This window comes from Cibotium barometz, chromosome 3, assembly GCF_041138505.1.
Source record: "Cibotium barometz isolate CiBa-2024 chromosome 3, ASM4113850v1, whole genome shotgun sequence".
In the NCBI taxonomy this organism is placed as follows: Eukaryota; Viridiplantae; Streptophyta; class Polypodiopsida; order Cyatheales; family Cibotiaceae; genus Cibotium; species Cibotium barometz.
This window is the reverse complement of record NC_141048.1, coordinates 73,747,473-73,773,678: the sequence shown is the minus strand read 5'-3', so window position 1 is coordinate 73,773,678 and position 26,206 is coordinate 73,747,473. Positions and strand designations below refer to the sequence as shown.

The window sequence follows — 26,206 nt, the reverse complement described above, 5'->3', positions numbered from 1 at the left end:
TCACGGATTGATCACTTTTATCTGGGCGACTGGTTAGGGGAGCGAGGGGGCTCCGTCGGCATTCTCGCTGGCACCTCATTTTCAGATCATGCGCCAGTTATCTTGACATTTGAGGAGAGGACACGGGAGCCCAGCTTGCAGTTGAGGATCCCAGAGAGGGTACTTACAGATCCTAGTCTCGCTGAGGACATTGAGAGGATCTGGCATGATAGTCAGTGCTCTGACCAGGATGCAGCAGGCCAGTGTGCCCAGGGACTCATCGAGCTTAGCTCTTTTCTGCACGCTGCAGCTTTGACACGGCTGGGAGAGATTCGCGAGCGGGAGCATCGGCTGAGACGCAGCCTTGCTTCGCTTCAGCGCCTTCAGGAGCAGCAGCCTGCATGTGAGTGGGTGGCGTCCCAGCTGAGCCAGGCACGCCAGGAGGTTAGAGAGGCAGAGGAGCAGAGACATGAGTTTTACTATCGTCGCCAGGCCTCTCAGTGGACGCAGCTTGGTGATAGAGTGACTGGGGAGTTTTTTGAGATTACAAGACCCCGCCATGCTCGAGCAGGAGTCCGTCAGCTTGGGAGGCCGGATGGATCGGTAGCTACTGAGCCCGGGGAGATCAGAGCCATTGCCACTGGATTCTATAGAGACCTGCTTTCAACGGAGCCAGCCACTGAGGATCGGGATGCTTGCAGACAGACTGTGTGGGCCCATGTGCAGAGGAGGGTCACAGATCGTATGCGTACAGTTCTTGGTGCGCCTCTTTCAGAGGTTGAGCTTGCTGAGGCCTTGAGGGTCCTGCCGCGACATAGTTGCCCAGGGGAGGATGGACTGACGCCTGCCTTTTTTATGCGCTTTTGGGACCTTTTGGGGCCAAGCCTCTGCAGGGGCTTTCAGTATGTTTTGGACACTGGGTTGATGCCACAGAGCTTTTCAGAGGGCTTGGTCTTTCTTATCCCCAAGGGGGAGGGAGTATCAAATGATATTCGGCATTGGAGACCTATTACGATCCTCAATACTGTCTACAAGGTCTTAGCAAAGGCCTTGAGTTTGAGGATCCAGCCCTTCCTGGGGGAGTTGATTCATGCTACCCAGACAGGTTTCGTCAAGGAGCGCAGTATCCTTGACAACATCTTCACCCTTCTGGGAGGCGACGGCCCGAGCTAGATTTCTTAGTGAGGACTTGGTCGTGATGCTTCTCGATTTTGAGAAGGCATACGATAGAGTCGATTGGGGTTTCTTAGAGGGCACTATGCTTCGCCTGGGCTTTGAGCCAGGTTGGATTAGAGGGGTGGCGGCTCTGTATTCCACAGCTCGTAGCCAGGTGTTGATTGCAGGAGGATGGGGGCCAAGTTTTGAGCTGACCAGATCAGTCCGTTAGGGGTGTCCCCTCGCCCCTTTTCTTTTTCTCTTCTTTGCGGAGGCTATGAGCATGTATTTGACGGCAGAGGAGGTTGGTTTGAGAGGACTCCAGCTCCCAGTCCGGGGGGAGGACCTGCTCGATGCTGAGTTTGCAGGCGACACGGGCTTATTTTTGCATGGCCAAGAGGCCAATCTTCTTCGGGCAGAGTAGTCGCTCCAGGTTTTTAGTGCAGCTTCGAGAGCATTGATCAATTGGCGCAAGACAGTGGCCTTTTGGATCAGTAGCGCTCCCACTCCGGCATGGAGCCCGGACCCCGGTTTTAGATGGATTCCTCCTGGCACAGCAGTGCGGTATTTGGGATGCCAGATTGGACTAGATTTGTCACCTGAGCAGCAGATTGCCCCGCTTCTTCTGAGCATTCGGAAGAAGCTTTTGTATTGGAGTACAGCTCGACTATCCTTGGCTGGGACGGTGGTGGTGGCAAATCAGGTGCTGTTAGCGACCATGTGGTACATTACGTCTTGCTGGATCTTCTCGAGCTCTTGCATCAGCCAGATACAGAGGCTGATCAGGAACTTTCTTTGGTCTGGGCAGGACGGTCAGCCAGCCCGGGCAAAGGTTGCATGGGCAGTTATTACACTTCCGCCGGCTCAGGGAGGCTTGGACATTATAGATCCAGTCGATCAGAGTAGAGCCTTACTGGGGAAGGTTATTGTTCGGGGGTTGCTTCCAGGCACTGAGCCTTGGAAAGAGCTTCTCTTGCAGCAGCTGCAGGCTCGGGCTCCCCCAGCAGGGGGCACTTGGGCACCAGAGATTCGATGGATCTTCATAGAAATGAGGAGGACATGCCTCAGTAGAGGATAGGAGGACAGATTTGCTTTGAGCATCCTGAGAGCTTGGGAGCTGCTGAGACCGGGGCTCTCTCAGCGACCACCTTGTGTTGAGGAGCGGGCCAGACAGCCGCTCATCTGGAGCCCAGCGGTTCGCACAGAGCAGGGTCATATGCTGGGTTCTCGACCTCGTCTAGCCTGGGGACCTTTGGCGGCAGGCCCAGCACGTAGTTTTGGAGACTGGCAGGCCTTCTGCAGTCTCCCAGAGGAGATCCAGGTGGAGAGGCTAAGTCACTTCAGAGGGGGGTTGATTATGAGGGATGACATTCAGGAGGCACTCACAGAGGAGTGGTTCACGTCTATCGAGCTAGTGGCCCCACGGTGGATGGGAGCCTTTACACAGTTGGAGATCCTGATTGCTGTCAGAGCTTGCACTGAGGATGGCAGATGCCTCTACTATGAGATTCAGGATGAGGACAGACTTCAGAGAGTGAAGGTGGAGTCGCCGTTGGTTGCAGAGTGCACCTTTCAGAGGATACGGGTAGTGGCCGCCGCTTCTCGGAAGTGGCATATTGACCCAGACCCTGCAAATTGGCGCATATGGGCATATGCAGCGCGCCCCTTGGCCCGGCTACGGTGGGACCCTGGGGAGTACGAGTGGCATGATCCTTATGCATCCCTTGAGGCCACAGAGATCACCTTTTTCCAGTATACTGTTCGGCTGGGGCGGCATATTTTGACGGCGAGGAGGATGGTCTCTCCAAATGCAGCGGGGCACTGGCGGCTACAGGGACTCTCACAGGAGTTCTTGGAGGATTTTTGGGCCCGGCTCTGGGCTAGTCGACAGGCCCGCAAGATCTCGACTTTCCACTGGCTGGTCGCCCACACAGGGGCTCAGCAGTTGGCACCTGGCTTGTCTACAGCGGTCTTCCGGCGGCCTGCGTCCGATGCGGCCACCGTATGGAGACACAGAGACATTGCCTATGGGATTGCCCTCAGGCGCAGCAGATTTGGCTGCGGATGTTGCGTATTCTGGCCCCCCTCTCTCCAGAGGGTATGTTTACGTGGGGTGCCGCTGCTTGGTCGACTTCGTCAGGGCCTGCTATGGGCTATGAGATGGAGCAGGACAGTCAGGCCATCAGATTCATTAGGGGCCAGCCTCGCCTTGTTTCGTCACCGGATTTCTCATCCGCCAGCTGGACACGAGAGGGATTTACGATGGGAGCTCCTCAGCAGCCTCACCATCTGGTTCACCTAGAGGGCCCGGTGTTTCAGGGCCTTTGAGGGGAGACTGGAGCCTCGCCTTGTTCCGTCACCGGATTTCTCATTCACCAGCTGGACACAGGAGAGGGATTTACGATGGGAGCTCCTCCGCAGCCTCACCATCTGGTTCACCTGGAGGGCCCGGTGTTTCAAGGCCTTTGAGGGGAGACTGGAGCCACCAGCAGAGACTATACGGGGGATTTGGCAAGAGTTGATCCACACCCTGAGAGGATAGTATGACCGCATCCGGGGAGACTCGGATGAGGCGATCTTGCGGCACCAGGCACCTGGCGCAGCGGCCCCTTCTATACCCTACACGCGGGATCCCTTCGTTGGCATTACAGGCCACCTGTTTGGCTTTTCCGCCCTCCTATTGTATGATTTAGCCCCTCAGTTCTTTGTACTGATGCTTGTACTTTTCAGCACCTAGGGAGAGTCTCCCGGGCTGCCTTGCTTTGTTCACTGCTTTGTTTTTCTTGTGAGCAGGAGAGGATCTTTTGTAGCCCTACGGGCGTTTTTATATAACTAATGAAAGGATCTTTTCTCGGAAAAAAAAAAAAAAGGTGCTGATGGCAGGAGGACGAGGGCCGAGTTTTGAGTTGACCAGATCAGTCCGTCAGGGGTGTCCTCTCGCCCCGTTTCTTTTTCTCTTCTTTGCTGAGGCTATGAGCATGTATCTGACGGCAGAGGAGGTTGGTTTGAGAGGACTCCAGCTCCCAGTCCGGGGGGAGGACCTGCTCGATGCTGAGTTTGCTGATGACACGGGTTTATTTTTGCATGGCCAAGAGGCCAATCTTCAGCGGGCAGAGCAGTCGCTTCAGGTTTTTAGTGCAGCTTCGGGAGCATTGATCAATTGGCGCAAGACAGTGGCCTTTTGGATCAGTAGCGCTCCCACTCCGGCATGGAGCCCAGACCCGGGTTTTACATGGATTCCTCCTGGCACAGCAGTGCGGTATTTGGGATGCCAGATTGGACTAGATTTGTCACCTGAGCAGCAAATTGCCCCGCTTCTTCTGAGCATTCAGAAGAAGCTTTTGTATTGGAGTACAGCTCGGCTATCCTTGGCCGGGAGGGTGGTGGTGGTGGCAAATCAGGTGCTTTTAGCGACCATGTGGTACATCACGTCTTACTGGATCTTCTCGAGCTCTTGCATCAGCCAGGTACAGAGGCTGATCAGGAACTTTCTTTGGTCTGGGCGGGATGGTCAGCCAGCCCGGGCTAAGGTTGCTTGGGCAGTTATTACACTTCCGCTGGCCCAGGGGGGCTTGGGCATTATAGATCCAGTTGATCAGAGTAGAGACTTATTGGGGAAGCTTATTGTTCGGGGGCTGCTTCCAGGCACTGAGCCTTGGAAAGAGCTTCTTTTTCAGCGGCTGCAGGCTAGGGCTCCCCCAGCAGGGGACAATTGGGCACCAGAGATACGATGGATCTTCATAGAGATGAGGAGGACAGGCCTCAATAGAAGTTGGGAGGACAGATTTGCCTTGAGCATCCTGCGAGCTTGGGAGATGCTGAGACCGGGACTCTCTCAGAGACCACCTTCTTGTGATGAGGAGCGGACCAGACAGCCGCTCATCTGGAGCCCAGTCGTACGCACAGAGCAGGGTCATAGCTGGGTTCTCGGCCTCGTCTAGCCTGGGAATTGGCGGCAGGCCCAGCACGTAGTTTTGGAGACTGGCAGGCCTGCTGCAGTCTCCCAGAGGAGATCCAAGTGGAGAGGCTGAGTCACTTCAGAGGGGGGCTGATTATGAGGGATGACATTCAGGAGGCACTCATAGAGGAGTGGTTCACACCTCTCGAGCCAGTGGCCCCACGGTGGATGGGAGCCTTTACACAATTGGAGATCCTGATTGCTGTCAGAGCTTGCACTGAGGATGGTAGATGCCTCTACTATGAGATCCAGGATGAGGGCAGACTTCAGAGAGTGGAGACGGAGTCGCCTTTGGTTGCAGAGTGCATCTTTCAGAGGATACGGGTAGTGGCCGCCGCTTCCCAGAAGTGGCATATTGATCCAGACCCTGCAGATGTGGACTCTGATTGGCGCATATGGGCATATGCAGCGCGCCCCTTGGCCCGGCTCCAGTGGGACCCTGGCAAGTACGAGTGGCATGATCCTTATGCATCCCCCGAGGCCACAGAGATCACCTTTTTCTAGTACACTGTTCGGTTGGGGAGACATTTTTTGACGGCGAGGAGGATGGTCTCTCCAGCTGCATCGGAGCATTGGCGGCTACAGGGACTCTCACAGAAGTTCCTGGAAGATTTTTGGACCAGGCTCTGGGCTAGTCGACAAGCACGCAGGATCTCGACTTTCCAGTGGCTGGTCGCCCATAGGGACTATGCAGTTGGCACCTGGCTTGTCTACAGTGGTCTTCCGGCGGCCTGCGTTCGATGCGGCCACCCTTTGGAGACACAGAGACATTGCCTATGGGACTGTACTCAGGCGCAGCAGATTTGGCTGCGGATGCTGCGCATTCTGGCCCCCCCCTCTCCAGAGGGCATGTATACGTGGGGTGCCGCTGCTTGGTCGACTTCGTCAGGGCCTGCTATGGACTATGAGACGGAGCAGGACAGCCAGGCCATCAGATTCATTAGGGGCCAGCCTCGCATTGTTCCTTCACCGGATTTCTCGTCCGCCGGCTAGACACAGGAGAGGGATCTACGATGGGAGCTCCTCGGCAGCCTCACCATCTAGTTCACCTGGAGAGCCCGGTGTTTCAAGGCCTTTGAGGGGAGACTGGAGTCACCAGCAGAGACTGTTCGGGGGATTTGGCAGGAGTTGATCCACACCCTGTGAGGACAGTATGACCGCATCCGAGCGACTCGGATGAGGCGATCTTGCGGCGCCAGGCCTTTCACACCACTTGGGCAACGGCCCCTTCTATACCCTACACGCGGGTTCCCCCCGCTGGCACTACAGGCCACCTGTTTGGCTTTTCCCTCCTCCTATTGTATGATATAGCCCCTCGGTTCTTTGTACTGATATTTGTACTTTTCTGCACCTAGGGAGAGTCTCCCTAGCTGCCTTGCTTGGATCTCTGCTCTGTTTTCTTATGAGCAGGAGAGGGTCTTTTGTAGCCCTACGGGCGTGGTGATTGTCATGTAGATCAAGCTTCCTACTATGCGCCTATACATAGTAGGATCCTCCAAAATCTCTCCTGAATCTGCACTCAACTTGCCATTCTGATCCAATGGCACTGAGATAGGCTTACAACCTGTCATACCATACTTGGACAACATGTCCAAGCCATACTGTCTCTGCAGTAATCCAATACCATGTGGTGACCTAATCACCTCAATGCCCAAGAAATATCTGAGCTCCCCCAGATCCTTCATCTCAAACTTCTATCTAAGCAAGATCTTTACATCAAAGATCTCTGCATCATGGTCCCCCGTAATGACAACAAGCACAACCCCTCTATCACTGTGTCTCACATACAGCGAGAAATCTGCATTGGCTACATGAAAGCCAATAGTGACAAGATATTCAGAAATCTTGTCAGACCATGCTCTTGGTGCTTGTTTTAAGCCATACAAGGCTTTCTTCAACTTGCAAACATGCTCGGGGTGACTCACATCCTCATAACCATGTGGCTGCAACATATACACCTCTTCCTTTAAATCCCCATGCAAGAATGCATTCTTTACATCCATCTGATGTAAAGACCATTGCTTTGACGCAGCCACTGCTATCACAACTCTCACTGTTGCCATCTTGGCAACACTGGGCTGAAAGTTTCCTCATAATCAATGCCATATGTCTGCGCATATCCTTTGGCTACCAATCTAGCCTTGTACCTGCTTATGCTTCCATCACTGTTATGTTTTACTTTATACACCCACTTGCATCTAATGGCTTTCTTGCCTTCAAGCAATTGCACTAAATCCCAAGTCTCATTTCCATATAATGCATTCATCTCCTCATCCATAGCTTTCTCCCAACAACCTCATCAATGCATGTAGGCTCTACAACCTGTACAACTTTTGCCATGTATGCATAGTGATGTGCCACATAAGCATCATAGGTAAACCTCTGCACAAGATTCTTCACTCTCCCAGATCTTCGCAGCTTTGCATTCATGGGGCTTCCATAGCCTTCTTTACACCACGTATTCTCATAGCTGGTATCCCAAGATCCTCATCAAGGCTCATCTTTGAGCCACTAGACTCTCCATCAATATGAGAATGCCCTGCAGAAATATCAGGCATACTAAGGGGCTCAATCACTTTCTCTTTGCCTTTATGTGATGTACTAATCACATTTGCAGGACTGGTATTATGACGTAGCCTACCACTCCATGGTCTATCAACTGAACCACTAGATGAGGACTCTCCTGGTCCACTCAAAGACTATGATTGCTGACTTGCATTCTGTGCAACCACATTTCCACTCACATCAGCCCTAACAGCTTCTTTTTCAGCAGCATACCAGCTGCTCATCTCATCAAAAACAACATCCCTGCTTACCCTCAACTCACGTGTAACAGGGTTATAACACATGTATCTTTTTTGCTCAAGGGAATACCCAATAAACACACATTTTTCAGCTTTTGAATCCAGCTTAGTTCTCAGCTCATCTGGCACATGCACATATGCAATGCATCCAAATACTTTCAGATGAGACAAATCAGGTTTTCTGCCAGTAAACCTCTCCTCTAGAGTTACATCGTGTATGGCTGCAGTTGGAGTCCTATTCATGATGTAAACTGCTGTAGAAACAGCCTCAGCCCAATAGCTATGCAGCATATTCTTCTCTCCCATCAATGCTCGCGCAATCTCAGCAATGTGCCTGTTTTTTCGCTCAGCAACTCCATTTTGCTACGGAGTATATGTGCATGTAAACTATCTCCGAATACCATTCTTCTTCAAAAATTCAAAGAACTCATTGGAGAAGTACTCTCCCCCTCCATCTGACCTTAGGCACTTTACATATTTCCCTGTTTGCTTTTCAACCATGACTCTGAAATTCTGAAAATGAGTGAACACCTCACCCTTCTCCTTCATGAAGTATACCCACACTTTCCTTGTGTGGTCTCATCAATAAATGTCACATAATACCTGCAGCCTCCCATAGACATGGTCTTCGTAGGATCCCATACATTTAAATGCACAACATCTAGTGCATTTCTGCTCATATTTCTGTCACTTGGAAATACATGCTTTGTTTGCTTTTCAAATTGGCATGCTTCACATATTTTCTGCATACCTTCAACTTTAAACTTTGGCAGCCCTGTCACAATTCCTTTAGTCTGCATAGACTTCATTCTCTGCACATTCACATGTCCAATTCTTTTATACCAAATGTCTATGTCTGCAACAATTCCTGAACCATTTGCAAACATCGCAGCACTCACTTCAGCCATGTTTACATTTGTAAACATTCTGCCCACTCTGTTGCCTTTTGCAACCAACCTGCACTTGTCTTTAAAGTCTTCAACATAACAACCATCAGGGTTAAACCGAACCTACAAACCCTACTCAATCATCTGGCCAACTGTTCAGAACATGAAGTACATCTGCAAGGTACTTCACTTTGCCATCCTGCATAGACAATGGCACATCTCCAACATGGACAATTGGATGAGCAGTGTCATCCCCTGTTTCGGTCTTTCAAGGTTTTTCATCTCCTTGAACCACTCTCCATGACTTGTCATGTGGTTCAAAGCACCTGAATCAACATACCATACATCATCTTTATGTGCTGCTTTAACATTTTCAGACACGGCATTAACGACATGCTGCATAACAAACAACCTTTCATTATCCTCATTGTTTCTTCTCGAGGATGCATAGTTGTTTTGCTACAATTTCCCATTTTGCATGTCAACCTGCTTCTTATAACAATCTGTCTGCACATGTCCAGGCTTACCGCAATAAAGCATCCACGTATATCATTATACTGCCTTTGCCAATTTCCACGACCTCTTTGACTCCCCCTGCCTCTGAATTGGCCTCTTCCACCCACGTGTTGTTGTTGTTGTGAATTCTGGGACTGTTGTTGTTGCTGCTGCTCGCCATAATTCTGATTACCTGTTCGGTCACCTCCTTGGCCACGTCCATGGCCTCCTCTACATCGTCCTCTTCCTGAACTTGTGTAGAAGGTCTATTGCTCTGAACTGTTTTTGTTTTGTGAAGACTGTTGGTCTTCACCAAGTTCTTCTCTTCTATAATCAACATAGACACCAAATCTGTGAAATTGGGAATGTTTTTCCGAGTCTGAATAGACGTCTTGAACGCCTTGTATTGTGGCCCGAGACCACATAAACAGACTTCCACCTTATCATCATCATCTACTGAAATGCCAATAGATGCAAGGGATTCCACAATACCCTTGATCTTCAATGCATAGCCATTCACAGACATACTCTTTTTCTCCACAGTATGAAGTTCATTCTTCAACTGTATCTTTCGTGCCTTGGTATTCGTTTCATAGAGTTTTACCAAGGTGTCGCACGCCTCCTTGGGAGACTTGGCATCCTCTATGTGCCCAATCATGGTGTCCTGTATACTGATAGAGAGCCAATACATAACTCTTCTGGCTCCTTGGTTCCAATCCTTGAAGTCTTTCACATCTGCAGCAGTCGGATTGATCTCCGGTATCTCCGGTGCCTCTTCATGCTCACCTTCTATGTAGTCCCAATAACCCTTTCCCATCAGGAAATTCGTCAACCTGAACCTCCAAGCATGGAAGTTGTTCTTATCAAGCTTCTGAGCAACAATCTGGTTTATGCCATCATTTGACATCTTGCCAGATACACAAATTTACCAGAAACAGTACTCTGGTTTGTCCTTCACAAACTGGTTTGTCCTTCACAAACTGGTTTGTCCTGCACAAACTGCTGTATTTTCTGCAGCGGTACTGTACTACACTCAAATGTCACAACCAGTGACCTCAATATGCATACATACACCCAATGGCAACTGTTGACCTCCTTGCAGTACAACTAATCTGTCTTCCTACAGTTCTTAAAACAGAGTTCTGCATAGAAACGATGACTTACCCGCAGTGCTCGAAATCGCTTGCTTTCTAAAAAACGGAGGTCCTAACGCGCCCGAAACGCGTTTTTAGTACAAAAAACTAAGTCGGATAGGACAGAATAGTTGCCCTATAGCTTTACTCCCGCAAAGAAAGCTCCTCAGTCAGAGATCATTTGCCAGTGCCTCCCGTAGAGCTCCCAACAAGGGTGTAGTCGCCAACACAAATAGGGAAGAGTAAATGAAGCTCTTACCCTCGTACCGCTTCTTGTGCTTCTCTTGCTTGCAACTCAGCCCTTAGCATGAACCAGGCTCTGATACCATGAAAAGATGCAGGGGAGAAGAGAGCTTGAGCTCTTGCAAGCGCACACACACACTCACAAAACCCTAAAAGAGAACACACAAGGCGAGAGGCTGAAAATCTTCTTCTACTTCACACAATACTCAACACACCATATACAAAGATAAGAGTGCACACTATGAAAAGGTACTCAACGAAATACATACTAGGGTTCTCTATAGTGTGAACCCAACTAAATGAGCTGGCGCTATAACTATGCCAGTCTCTAGAATGGCTGTCACACAGCCTGTCATCCCACTGGCCGCATATCACCCATGATCTCACCAACCATGCTAGTGGTGTAAGTGTGGGCCTATCCCCCAGGCGGGTCATCAGTGTCCACCGCCTCACTAGATGAGCTCGATATCTCAACACTTCTTGGGCCCTTCTGGAGGCTCTTTTTGAGCCCTAATTTGGGCATGTTTGTCGCCCCCTCCAGCCGCCCTTTTGGACCTGATTGTCACACAGCCCCTCTCTCAGGCCAAAAGGGAACCATGAGAGAACATGAAGAAAATGGTAAGTGGGTGAAAAGAAACATGATGAAGTATTTGGCATTAGGTAGGTTTGGTTCTTGCGGGTGTAGATCATTTGTTCTTCTCTTTGTCTTTTGTAGAGTCTTTTGAGTTTAGGCCCATACTCGATCAATGCCATATGCAAGGGGTTTTCACATGCATGAACAGGCGCCCATATGGGTTTTCGTTCACACATGCGCCCCAAACACAAAAAAACAGAATGTGATGCAAAGGGTATGCAAGATGGTAAATGCTATGCATAGGGTTTTCACATGAGCAGTGCCCTCACTAGGTTTTCACTTATGTGCTCTTTACAATGATGATAAATAATACAACTAGTGAAGATGGTCCCCCTCTCAAGATGTTGAGGGTGATGGTGGAGGACCAATGCCAATCGACTCACACGAAAACGCTGGAGGATAGGCCGATTGATGCACTTTGTAAGAATGTTGGCATGGTTGTCCGCCGTAGGCGTGTACTGGAGCCTAATGGTACCAAGCTCAACCTATTCCCTGGTAAAGTGAAAATGAACACCAAAATGCTTGGTACAGTTAAAAAAAAATAGGATTGCCGGTGAGGGCAATCACACTCTTGACTGTCGACGTAGATGGTAGTAGCGGTGCCCATGGGAACGGGCATCTCCTCAAGAAGTTGACGGAGATACATAACCTCAATGGTGGTATCATAAAGGGCCCGGTACGCGGCCTCAGCTGAAGAACCTGCAACGATGTCCTGCTTCTTGCTAGCCCAAGAGAAAGGGCCAAATCCAAGTGAGTACAAATAACCACCATGTGAGCGTCAGGAATCGATATCACCGGACGAATTGGAGTCCGTGTAACCACGCAGGGTGAAACCACGACTGTAGTGAAGTCTAAACATATAGGTACCCGCTACATAGTGAACAACTCTCATCGTTGAACTCCAATGTGGCTCCTTCAGAGCATTGAAATACTGACTTAATATGGATGTGCAATAGAAAATGTCAGGTCTAGAGTTAGTGAGCCATATGAGTTTCCCAACCACTTGGTGGTAGGCTCGTTCTTCATGTGGCGATGAATCCGCTTCCTTTGTAAGTTTGATGGTTGGATCCAGTGGAGTGGCCACAAGGATAGAACCATCAGGAAAATAGGAATTAATGAGTTGAAGACAATACTTTTGTTGTGACACAAAATACCATTAGGATGCTAGACCGCCTCCATGTCAAGGAAATACAAGAGAAGACCGAGATCATTCATCTCAAACGTATGTCTTAGTTGTGCCATGATATCAGCCACTTTGGCTTGATTTGAACTAGTTATGATGAGATCATCGACATACAACACTAGGTAGCACACCATCCCTGAACTGTATGGATATAGATATTGGGATCACAATCGGATGGTTGAAAACCTTGGCTGCGTAGAAATTTGTCGATGCAATGATACCACGCCCAGGGGGCTTGCTTTAAGCCCGTAAAGAGATTTATGCAAGCGGAAGACTTTGTCCTCATGTCCGGGGAGCAGGAAGCCCGGAGGTTGGTCAACATAGACTTCCTCCTCCAGAATCCATTTAGAAAGGCACTCTTAACATCCATCCGGTAGACTGGCCAATTGTGGTGTGCTGCCAAATTGAGTAAGAGAAGGATGGTCGTCATTCAAGTTGTAGGTGCGAAGGTCTTGTCGAAGTCAATGCCTTCTTTTCGGTGAAAACCTTGCACTACAAGTCGGGCTTTCTTGTTCAAGGTACCATCAGCGTTAAATTTGGTGCAGAAAATCCATCTGGTTCCAATGACCTTATGACGAGGGCGATCCACAAGGGACCACGTGCCATTACGGTCAATGCTTTCGAGTTCTTGTTCCATAGCCTGTTTCCAGGCGGGCTGTTTGATTGTCTCTTTCCACGATGTTGGCTCATCATGCACCACATAGTCTGCTGCAAACACAGATGCAAATGAGGCACGAGGATTGAGCATGGTGGGAAGCCTGCTTGAATCCCGCATGGTTTGTTGGATGCCCTCCAAAATTTTGAAGTAAACTTGGGATCCATGTCTGATGTTATTTTCGTTGGCAAACCTCCGATGGGGTACCAATGTCAGATGACCAGACGAGCAATGTCTTCAACTGTGGCCGTTTGTTTGCACGGAATCAACATGCAGAATTTATTGAATCAGTCCACAATGGCCATGCACTGTGTGTTCCGAGATCCAAATGCAGCGGGAAGAGGTCCAACAACGTCCATACTCATACCTTGAAAAGGAACTTCAGGAACTGGCAAAGGTTGAAGTAACCCTACCTGTTTCGTATGAGGTACCTTCACTTTTTGGGATATCTGGCATGTTTGGACATATTGATAGACATCCTGTCTCATCTTTGGCCATTAGAATGATCGCTCAAGTTTCTCCAATGTACTGTGGATACCACAATGCCCTCCAACGAAAGAGTCACGGGCATCATGGAGAAGTGTCTATCACATTTCCCTGAGAATGCACAACCGGTTCTTGTAAAATAACCGACCATCATGAATGCTATAGTGACCCGGTTCTGCTTGTAGGGCCAATCTATATTGAGTCCCAAATTCCAATGAATCCTTGTATCGTGCCTTCATCCTGTCCAGATCTTTGCCCTGTATTTCAAGCACAGTGGACTCCTGCAAATTTTGAATTGTGCCTTTCCAGTTGAGATCATCGACAAGGGGGTTATTTGAGTCAAGGATGTATTCAATCATACCTCCAAACTGTTGGAGAATCTAACGCCATCTGGCTTGTCTATCACTCCATTGGGCACTAGGCATGGTTTGCAACCACTTTAAGTGCCTGATGATCTTTCTTAACTATGAAATCTCTCCCATATAGGAAATCTTTCCAATGCTTGAGCGCTATCATCACCCCCAGTAACTCCTTGTCATACACTAAATAATTATTTTCTGCATCATTTAATTTCCGACTATAATAAGCCACCGGCCAGACGTCCTTCCTCCTAGATTTTTGGCATCAATGAATACCTCGAAAGGATCATCCCATAAAGCCAATTTGACAACCAGAGACTCAAAAGCAATTTTTGTCATTGCATGAAATGCTTGGAGTGCTTTGCCCATGATGGACACCTTATTCTGACGTGTCTTCATGCCCTTGAGTAGATCTGTAAGAGGTGCTACAAGGTCGAAAACTTGTCCATATGGGTATTGTATGCTTGGGAGAGACCTACGAAAGGGGGGATCTCTTGAGCATTTTTGGGAACATCCCATTCGAGAACTAACTTTACCTTTTCAAGGTCGACGCTAATCCCATCTGCATTGATAACATATCCCAAATAATGTATTTCTTCTACTCCAAATTCGCTCTTCTTTGCATTGATGTGGAGCGCATTGTCTCGCAAAAGTTGCAAGACCTTTTCGACATCCAGCGCATGTTGCTTTGCAGTAGCAGAAAAGATGAGTATATCATCTAAAAAGATGAACACTTTCCCATGAGCTCCACAAATACCCGAGATATCCTCTTGTTAAACGTCGTTGGTGCATTAGTGAGATCGAATGGCATCACCACAAACTCATAATAGCCACGTTCAGTCCTGAAGGCTGTTTTTGGAATGCACCTGATGATAGCCACTCTTGAGGTCTATCTTCGAAAAGAACTTTGCACGGTTGAGTCACTCAAGGATATACTCAATCCTGGGCATTAGGAACCTGTTCTTCACTGTGAACTTGTTAAGAGCCCTATAGTCCACGCATAATCATGGACTACAGACTTGTCTTTCTTCTACACAAACAAGATAGGTGCAACAAGTCCTTCTACACAAACAAGATAGGTGCAGCAAAGGGCGAGGATGAAGGCCGGATAAATCCAACTCGGAGTAACTGGAAAAGTTGCTGCTCCAGTTCGCCCTCCAATGCCTTAGAGAGGCAATAGGGAAACTTGTTGGGCGGTTCTATCCCGAGGACCAACTCAATGCGATGATCCTCAAGACGACTGGGTGGGAGCTACGGTGAAAGATCATCCTTTAGCATGATGTCCTAAAACTGTGCTAGGAGACCATCCAACTGTAGCTTTAATGGGAGAATGGTGTCTCCATCTTTAGAGGCTAATAAAACCACGGAAGCATTTTCCGAGATCATTGAGTCAGTCAAGGACCGCTTGACCAAAGCTCTATAGCAGACATGCAAATAAGTCTAGACGAGATGTCCACTTCAAGGAAGGGGATTGGGTCTATTTGCGTATCATGAAACAGAGATTGAAACAAGTGGGCAAACGTTGTCCCAAGCTTTCATTCCGTAGTTTTGGCCCTTTTCCAATAGTTAAGAAGTTAAGTGATGTCTCCATGAAGTTAAAGTTGCCTGCCAGTTGGACAATGCATGATGTTTTCCATGTTTCTTGGCTAAAACCATATGTTGGTCCAGAAGTGTTTGATGTTTCAGATGAACAGCAGCCAGACGTGGTAGACGAGGCAGAAGTGATTAAGCCTGAGCAGATCCTTCTTCATAGATGGAAGCATGGTTCCGATCAACGGATTCGTCAGTTCTATACGAAATTCCGAGATGATCGAGGCACCCATGAAGCCGTATGGCTCGACGAGGAGTTCTTCCGGGAGCACCCCCAGTTATTGGCGGACTACTTGGAAGCCATGAACCTGCCGCCAAGCTAATCAGGAGGGAATGTCACATGCACTCTGCACTCAGTGCATGGTGACAAGATGGCTCATCATCAGAAGTGCAACAGTTGTACAGTATTAGAACCCAGTAGGATAATAATTGTCGTACGTCGTGACCCCATTGTACATCCTCAGTCCAGGATAAGTCAGGCACGAGCTACGTAGGTCATTCCTCAGCCTTAGCGGGTCAGTCAGTCAGTCAAGTCCCTTAAACCACTTGGAGAGAATCATTCATGCATGTAGAGTCAGTAGAAGCCTTAGGGTTTGCATCAGAAAGCACTCTGCATCCTACATAATATGCATTCATATGCATGTGCATCATTTAGAACATCCCAGAAGCCTTAGGGAATTTACTAGGATTTATCTGGTATTTTTTCCATATTTTAGAGTACTTATTTAGCATTATTTGCATTATTTGTCATTTATAAATATAAACTTTATTAAATGACCAGCCAACTTGACCAACCTCCAGTTAGTATAAATAGGCTTGCATAGGGCTTAGTTTATAATGCATTCAGTCTTCGGTGTGCTAAGAGCTTTCCTCCTCAGTCCTAGAAGTTCCCTTGCCTTCAGCACTAGACTAGTCTCATCCAGCCCTTGGAGTGCTTGAGGTTGCTTCAGCCACCCCTTGGAGTGCTTGAGGTTGCTTCAGCCAGCCTTGTTCATCCAACACCTGCAGTTCAGCAATTCCTACAGCCCCAGGCGCTTGCATCCAGCATCAAATCAGCCCTGATTCGGCATACAGTCCAGCCTCAATTCAACGCCAGAATTCAGCCAGCGTTTTCTGCTTCTGTCCAGCCGTACACCTCTGCGTTTACAATTCTGTCCAGCAGCAGTACACGCCTGCGTTTCCTGTCCAGCAACAGCCGTACAACCAGCGTTTCTGTCCAGCAGCAGCAGTACATATATGCGTTTCTGTTCAGCAGCAGAACAGCCTACGTTTCAGTCCTACAGCCTGCGTTTTCAGTCTTGCATCAGTTCTACAGCAGTACCCCGCCTACTCCGCCTACTGTGCATCATCCATACATGCAACAGTCATCTGGTGAAGGTAACACAACATTCATAAGCATTTACAGCATTCTAACATAGTGTAGAACAGTCCACCATCTTCTTTCTCAGCCTCAGGTGTGCAGCCCTTCCTCATGCCCTTGGGAAGAGTGCATAGGCTCGAGATCAGGTCATCGAGGTGTTTCTACAGCCGTGTACAGTTCAGCCAATCTCCGATCCTCCGAGATCTTGCGTTTGGCTTATCTACAGTCCAGAGTCATTCTCTCTAAAGAAATAAAGCAAATACTATCTCGTTATCGGGATAGGGGACCCTTCAGTGGGTAATTTGGGACCCAATCTGGTGTACAATTCTCATATATCTCTCTCTCATCTCTTTAAAGTTTGAAGTATTGAAATGGATTGCTAAACTCACGAAACTCAGGATACAGAAGACGGTGTGAGCATTTGTGTGACAGGATCTTCCAATACAAAAATTCCGCTGCATATCACAGGTACTGCTGTCGGATCTCCGAAAGGCTTTTGTTGTCTAGTGTAATGCATGTGGGAACAGCATTGGGACAGTTCTCATGCAGGAAGGACATGTGATAGCCTATGAGAGTCGTATATTACAAAATGCCAAGAAGCATTTACAGGTCTATGAGAAAGAGATGTTGGTTGTAATCCATGCTCTTTCTACATGGAAACACTATTTGCTTGGGGCTGATTTCACTGTGCAGACAGATCATCAAACCTTGCATTATTTCCTCACCCAAACTAAACTTTCTGAGAAACATATGCGATGGACCAACTTTTTGTATATTTCCACTTTCAGATTGTACATGTGGAAGGCAAAAAGAATGTTGTGGCAAATGCTTTGTCACGCAAGCCACAGGTCTCAGCAGTTTCACTTGCTTATCATCATGAGCTTGATGAGACGAAAGAGCAGTATGCGCAAGATGAGGATTTTGGTTGGGTATATGATCAGATGTCTGAAGGTCAGCAGCATGATCGTTATACTCTCAGGGATGGCTTCTCGTTGATGCATGGTAGACTGTGTTACCAGGCAGTTACGGCTCAAGGTTATGATTGAAAGTCATGCTCCATCGTCTACAGGTCATAGGGGCATTGAGGCCACGGTAAAGGCATTTGAGACTTTCTTTTATTGGCCGACCTTGAGAAGGGATGTTGATGCTTTTGTTAGGCAATGCATCGTATGTCAGAAGGTGAAGTTTGACCGTCAAAAGACACCAAGGTTACTTCAGCCTTTACCTATTCCAGATAGACCATGGGAGAGAATTACCATGGATTTTATATTTGATCTCCCGAGGACACAAATGGGGAATGATGGCATTTGGACTATCATATGCAGGTTCAGTAAGCAGGCTCATTTCATTCCCGTGCGTAAGAAGATCAAAGTTGATCACATGGTGAAGTTGTTCATGGCGAACATCTTCAAGCATCATGGCATGCCTTCATCTATCATTAGTGACCGTGATCCACGGATGACGAGTTTATTTTTGGAGAGGGTTGTTTGACAACTTGGGTACAACTCTCAAGTTTTCATCATCGTTTCATCCACAGACAGATGGGCAATCGGAAGAGGCTAATTCCACAGTGTTACATCTTCTCAAGTGCTATGTGTCAAAGAGCAAGCAACAATGGGAAAAGTATCTTCCTTTGGTGGAGTTCGCTTATAACAACACCATCCATACCTCGATGGGCAAGGTGCCTTTTGAGATTGTGGAAGGAGGGGAGAAGGTCCCACCCATTTTGCACACAAAGGATAAGATCTTTCAGGCTGACCATGTGTGCAGAACATGGATGAAGCTTATAGGAGAGTTAAGTTGGCACTCCAAAGAACTCAACAAAAGCAAAAGAAGGCAGTAGACTCTCACAAGCGTGCATTAGAGTTTGCATTGGGTGATTGGGTTCTTTTGCGATTTGAGAAAGCTAGGCTCAAGAAGATGAAGGGTGAAGAGCGCTTATTCCCTAAGTTGAGCATGCGCTACTATGGACCTTTTCAAGTATTGGAAAAGATCAGTGAGGTGGCCTATCATTTGAAGCTACCAAATCACTGGAGGATTCACAATGCATTTCATGTGAGTCTACTCAGACCTTTCCGAGGGGATATGCCTAAGGATGTATTAGATGAGGCTCAGCCAGAAGTGGAGGAACTTAATGAGGTTCTTATTCCAAAGCAGATACTGGCACATAAGGAAAGAAAGGTACGAGGTAAAGTTTCCTGTCGCTATCTTGTGAAGTTCAAGAATTGTTCACCGATGGATGTGAAGTGGATGGAGGAGGGTGACTTAGCACATTCACCACCCACGGGTATTGCAACTTTATCTTGATGCCTTTGAGTTGGAGCCGACTCTTGCTACGGCTCATTCAAGTTCAGTAGAGCAAAGGTCTGGAGCATTACCTGATGCTCAAGAGGGGGGTAGCACCTCCGCTCCCTTGATACAAACAGGCTCAGATGTCATCTAGAGGTCGCTTGGTGCAGCTTCTGTCTCACCCGAAGGTACTGATAGCTGACAGTACATTTGCTTATGGGACTTCTATGATATATGTGTACTAGTCACATTGGATGTTGTGGTTACATATGGTTCACACTGGTATACAACTTGGACTATTACTACACCATTGGTTTGCAGTGAATGTTGCTACATATGCATGGCTCAGAGAGATTGGGACGTTGATCTTGCCATATTGTACTTTTCACTCTCATTTGGATCACATGGTTGATATCTTACTATCTTGGGTAGCCTTCATTATCAATGTGATTCCGCTTTGGATGTCTTGCTGTATCACCAGGATGCAATCGAGGACGCTTGCCATTTTTCAAGAGGGAGGTATGTCACGACCCTGTGAATTTGTACAAGCGTATCCGAATATGTGGGCATGGTGGTGAGTATGCAGGACACAAGTGTGCAGGACATTTATTTAAATGTGCAGACTTGGGGTCAAAGGTGACTTTAGGAGTTATTAATGTCCCTTTACATAATCCCATGTGGGGCCAAATGTTTGGAGGGGACAAAGGTTTTAAAAACCTTTAAAATAAAAGAACCCCTTTTTGAGAGTCATGGCTTTTTGGAGGGGGGGGCTACATTATTTTTGGAGGACTCTTTTTGGAGCAAGTCAACTGCAGCTGCATGCGTTGGGTGCTTCTCTCTCTCTTTGGAAGGGCTGGCGGCTGGATTGCAACTACACGAAGAGCTTTGGGTTTGTGGAAAAGCTGGCGACTGGCTGAGCTGCAGAGAAATGCAGGGATGGACTGCACTCTCTTCTCCCTCTCTTTGGCGACTGTCGGGCTGCACTAAAGGTGGGTTGGACTATACGTGGGCTGGACAGAGAGCAGGGCTAAACACTGTGCGTGGGTTGGACAGAGAACGGGGCCAAACAGCACACTCTCTCCCTCTGTGCAACAGGCTGGCAGGTTAGACTCTCTCTCTTTCTCTTGGAAGGGAAGTCGACAGGATTGCATATGGCTGCTGGCTGCAGGAAGTGCACAGTCAACATATGAGGATGGGAACTAGATGAACATAAGAGCTGCAATTACACTTGTGAACTATGGAAAAGCACGTCTACGGTTGTTAATCAACGGCAAAATGATGGCAATTGTGCTTGCTGCACTATGGAAAAGTTGTGTCAGACAGGTATGAGATGGCGATGAAGACTCTTTTAAGGCCAAGCTCAATCTTCAAGTGGCAGTGATGGTGATGACAGCTCGTTTGCTGAATATGATGGTAATGAAGGGCCCAACGGAGCACATTGCATGGTGTTGGAAGCACCAATGTGTTGCAAGCGACGGCGGCTAGAGCCTCAATTCAATTATCCATGCGGAAAATAACAGCCGGACCACATGTCTACGGTTGTTGATAATCGGCAGAATGATGGCTACACTTGCTAAGCTATGGAAAGGTTGTGTTGAACGTGTAGGGGATGGCAATAAAGATTCTTTGTTTGGATGCTAGGCTCTATCTGCAGGAGGCGAAGAACCCCCCTTGCCCCTCAAAGCAACCATGGCTCTTGGACTCTCAAAAGGCCATGAGCACAGTACTATCCAAGTCTCAGAAGGCCCACTATGTTAATTGAAGCATATTCTTGTCGTCCACCATGCCTAAACTTATGGCGTGGGATCCTCTCACAAAGGATGAAGAGAGACACGTTTGTGTGCAACGCACAAGAGCAAACAAGTTCTTTTTTTTTCCTTTTCTTTTTTTGTTCAAGGGCCTTCTTCGTAGATTTGCTATGCACACTTATTAGCCCCACAATGAAGAAAAAGAGGTTGGCATAGAGAAAGAAAGCTTCCATATAAGGATCATTGTATCGCTCTAATACCACAAGCCCTAACCCTAGAATGCAGCCCCATGCAAAACAGTCTCTCAAAATTTCATGTTTTTGCGAAGAGACTCCAAAAATAGCAACAAAGTTGAAGTAAACCTGGAACAAGAACAAGAAAACTAGCATGGCATGAGTTGAATTAACCAACTAATCACCAATAACCTCCCAGGTGCCTTGGTTGTGAACAATCGAGTCCACATACTTATCGCTTGTCCATTAATTGGTCCCCCATGCATACACGTCAACTGGCCCTCTCTAGCCAATTTGCCTTAGCCTACGAAGCTGGCTTCCTTCACCTACATGCCTCGAATCGGCACACTTCGCTGCTTGCAAATGTCAATGCACTTCCATGCCACCATGGTATTGGCTCTCCTTTGGACAGCTTGTCCTCTCCTTGTCCTCAAGCTCTTTGCTTTATCTCTCAGCCTCAATCCACGGATGCTTCCCAAAGCATTAATTAATTGGCCTTGATCCACTTGATCCTTGCCAAATTACCCATCAATTCAATAGGGCCATGACACCTAGTGCCAACTGGTAGTTGTAGCCTCGGAAAGTACAAATATTGTCCTATCATTCTGTTGTGGAACTTGGACCCTAAGCAAGGTCTTTGTAATGGTGCCTGGATGATTTATAAGACATTTCATAGTAGGGTTGTTGAGGTGCAAAACATTACAAAGATGCATTGAAGTGGGCACTCATTTTTACCACGGTTATTCCTTCTACTTACAACACCAAACCTACCAATCCTCAATATGATAATGCCAAAGTCTAGTGAAACTTAAATTTTCAAATGGCAATTGACAAATCCCAGTTACATCTGGAAAAGCCAGTGTTTAGTCATGGAAACTATATGTTGCTCTTGCATGATGACATCAAGGTAGCACATGTAGTCAAAGAAAGATTAACGCTGTGGTAACTATTTCAGCACTCTTGCAAGGGAAGATTGTAGGTCACTGATGCTTTAAAATTGTTCGCGATTTCCTTGTGGAGAGTTCCACAATGCTACACCCGGGGCGTCGCTAGGTGCTCCTCAAAAAGAGTTACCGTAAAGGTTTTGAGGAATATGTATACCTACCTTGGTCCATGAGGAATCGCTTGGTACCCCGTACAGCGGGAAGAACTAGATACTCCCAGCGTTTCGAGGTAGTCCTGAGGATTCTGCAGTGGAAGCACATGCACCACTTTACAACATGTTGCTCGTGTAAAAATACAAAACCCTTTCGAGACGTTCATACCCGCTGCTGCTTGTAAGTTGTTGCAAGAACACGCTGAGTTTCCCTGAAAGACAGCGACAACTTCACAAATCTCGTCATCACTCCTCATTCAGGAGCTTCCTTGCTAGTATATATGATTCATCTTGTATTTTATACAGGCTGTACATCCAACATTTCATATTAAGCATATTAAGTGTACTAGTGGCATGACCAGTCTCTCATGGAGGGCAATAGTATTCTTGCATGTATAAAAACACAAACTCATCCTCCACTGAGAGTAGAGGTAACCCTTATATTTGCAGCCTATTTTTTGGTGTCATGGACCTCAACTTAAATTACATCTAGCATTCCAACCCAATATAGTGATGACAATCTTAACACACCTGAGCAAGCATCAAAACAATCTTCAGGCGACTGGATTATCTCTCTTTGGAAGCTTGTACTCCTCGCCTCCATCTGTCCAAAAAATATATTTAAGATAATAACATTAGCTATTGCAAGATTTAATTTATGCCGAGAAAAAAGCAAAAAATAAAACCTTACAAAACTCATTCGGTGGATTAACATTTGAGACGAATGGCGTTTGAACAGGCTTGTAGACAGCAAATCGGAATATTTTGTAATGTCCAGTACATGTACATGAAGCTGATCCGCAATCTTAGCTGGTAAATTCCAAGGAGCCCAAAAATGTCGTTGTAAGGGTCTCCACCATACAAACCTAGCAATAATCTAGGTTCCAAAAAATAAAAATATTCCCTGTTGCAAAGAAAAAAAATTCAATAATAATTTTTACTTACATAAAACACAAAAGCTACATAAAAAGCTAGTTTTCATACCGTCATACACATGTGCTCTCTAATAGTTCAATTATTAGAGATGTTGGGGTAGTGTCAGCTAGTTGATAGTGGTATGGGTTCTATATCTCATAAGGTGCTTTCCCAAGCTGAGAAGAGAACAAGGCCCATTGGGAAGATCGTTTAGATTTATTTGTGATACTCTTCGTGTGACACCAGTCGGGAATCTATCGGTTTGAATATAAATGAATTATTAGTTGTCGAGTATTATTCTTGCAAAGCTTAACTCTAGCTTTTTGTCATGTTCGCTTTACCGCACTAGTGTACACCTTTGCATGAGCTCAGAGTAGGCTTTATCCCACTAATACTAATAGGGGTCCGGCTCTCGGATCACTATGACAAGTAAGTCTTACAGTCAGGCAGGCTTACACCATTACGCTCACACCTTTCCAAAATGGGGAGTCTATAATTGAACCATGAAAATTAAATAAATTATGGTAAATAATAATGATTATATTATAGCGAACATCAAGAAGGATACCTTCAATATCTTGTCCATCACCATAAATAAATGTAAATGATCTCCTTTCCACATCCATGCTAAGCAATATACCTATGATATTAAATCAAGATTTTGAGGTCACTCTCTCTCTCTCTCTCTCTCTCTCTCTCTCTCTCTCTCTCTCTCTCTCTCTCTCTCTCTCTGGGATGTTCAATATTTCAAATAAAGCAAGAAAAATAAATAAAGCCACTGTAAATGAAAGCAAGTCAAAAGTATAGCATTTGCTTATCCAAATGTTTTAAAAAAAACAAACATGAACTCACCGAGCCCCTACAGTCATCTCAACAATTTGAACCATCCCTTGAGCAATGGATGGGGCACTCCATATTGTGGATCTATATGGTGGCTTTACCTCAATGTCAACCATTTAATCCACACAACGTAAGTAGATTTATATATATCAATTCAATATTACCGGCAAGGGTAGTACTATTGTGAGATAAATTGAAGGAATTTTAGAAAAATTTTGCCATCCAGCTCCTCTTAAACTTTATGTCTTTGCATCACAATAAAATAGTTATCATTCTAAAAGAAACATCAATCAACTTGAAAACATGCACACTTACAAAAAACAACATAGATAGCACATGTCACATCTTTGCAAGTGTTCTCCTTTCAAATGCTTACTTGATAGATATATAGATATCTAGGAATGTAGTCTCTACCATTTGTAGGCTACTGTATCAATAGCTCACTCTCTACCTTTTGGCCAAAGATTACATACATGCCATTTACAATACCTCTTTGTAGACAACATTGGCTATGTAGACTTCGTTTAAACCTTCTATGCTGTTTTCATGTTCCACAGTATTCTTTACACAGACTTTCACTACATCAAATGATCTAACACGTGGCATAGCAACATACAACTATCCATGTGTGAATACTTGTGTGGCCAAATAAAGTCCCAACACACTTAACGTTTGTCTTGGGACTTATTTATTATTATACCAAAAGCTAGCCTCACAGGAAACTATCTCCTTCTCATGTCAAAAGGTAATTGAAGCATGGTTGGTATGAATATTATCCTAGGAATAAAGACCCTGTCTCCAATGTTTGTACCTGTAATAATTTCTGCTTCTATCACCTTTGAGTAAAATTGCTTTCATATCAGTCTCATACCATTGCAAAGCCCTCGTCGAGGGTCCGAATTGCGGAGCAGCATAATAGGAGCATTTATCTTTAGAAGCACAAGCAGTGAGGAGGGTACCCACCACCTAAATTTAAACTATTCAAGTACTCAATTGGATACAATATTATGTCATTCTCAGATGAAACAATCGTGTCTGCACTGAGGTATTCTCTTTCAAGACCAAGTAATACACTTAAGGCTAGTTTATTGATCTCATCAACCTCTAGATTTCGTGGTGCAAGAATAGTAGAGACTTTGAAGAAGCATGCATAATCCTCCACGCTTTGAACATCTTTGTACACCCATTCAACCAAACTCAAAAGGGAGTTTCCATGGATCAATATTCATATTAAATTACCACTCTACCTTGATTAATTGGATGGCATAAAGAGCCATCTCCAATTTGTAAAGTCCATTTGACAAATTCTAGTTCTGTACAATCATATGCACTTTGTCTGACCCACATGTTTTGGGTGAGCTTTAAAACATTCACATATCTCTAAATATATGACCGGCACAACGTTGCATCAACAATATCCTCACGTGACCCCTTTGCCCACAACTGGTAAGATTTGCCTAAATTCACTAATAAGAGAGCATAATTTTCACACCAAACACAATATCACTTTGCATAATGTCTTTTAATATCGTGTCCAGTGGTTCATAGGCATACCGATGCATCATTGAAGCCTCATCCCAAATGAGCAACCTTGCAAGCTTCAACGGCTCAGCCCCACCAATGGGCTATTACCTTTGATACCACATGTGCTAGAAGCATCGAGAACCAATGGGATTTTAAAACATGAGTGTGCATACTTCTATGTTAATATGCACTTTGTATCTCATAGAGAGAAAAGGGTTGTATGGAACAAGCCATTGACTATCCACCCTATGATCCTTTACTTGGATGAAACTACCATCGTCTCACCGCATGTAAGTTGGATACCCATTCTCATCAACAATAGTAGTCTCAGAAAACTTCCGAGGATAACAATGTTTGCAACTCTCATTAACCATCATGCAAGGAGAGCGTATATTTAGTTCCCCACATGGTCCATGAATATTACAATGACTAATTATGTTGTGCAACTCATCACCTTATCTAGAAGTTCCGCACATACCACCATATCATAATGAGCAATCTTAGTCGATTTACATCCACTTTCCAACTTCCGTTAAAGGTTGTCTAGTCGGTTCAAACTCCTACCGATTGACGTGGTTGAGGCTTCTAACCGAACAAATTTACTACACTTCACACAAGACTTTAATAGGCTTCTAATAAA

At 46.2% G+C, this 26,206-nt stretch overlaps 1 protein-coding gene across 4 annotated transcripts in view; it reads right to left on the bottom strand.

The window, feature by feature from the left end:
• LOC147640514 (pentatricopeptide repeat-containing protein At4g18975, chloroplastic-like) overlaps positions 1-22,686 on the bottom strand; it is a 142,819-nt gene extending 120,133 nt beyond the window's left edge. The window contains exons 1-2 of one of the 4 annotated variants that reach the window (XM_086781468.1): positions 22,457-22,686; positions 22,297-22,379 (exon numbers count right to left, since the gene is read on the bottom strand). In XM_086781468.1, the coding sequence (XP_086637594.1) occupies positions 22,297-22,379; positions 22,457-22,534 (161 nt within the window). In that variant the 5' untranslated portion in view covers positions 22,535-22,686. The remainder of the gene's footprint in view (positions 1-22,296; positions 22,380-22,456) is intronic. The other 3 variants (XM_086781476.1, XM_086781484.1, XM_086781457.1) reach the window with 3 other exon arrangements.
• Between the last annotated feature and the right edge of the window lie 3,520 nt (positions 22,687-26,206).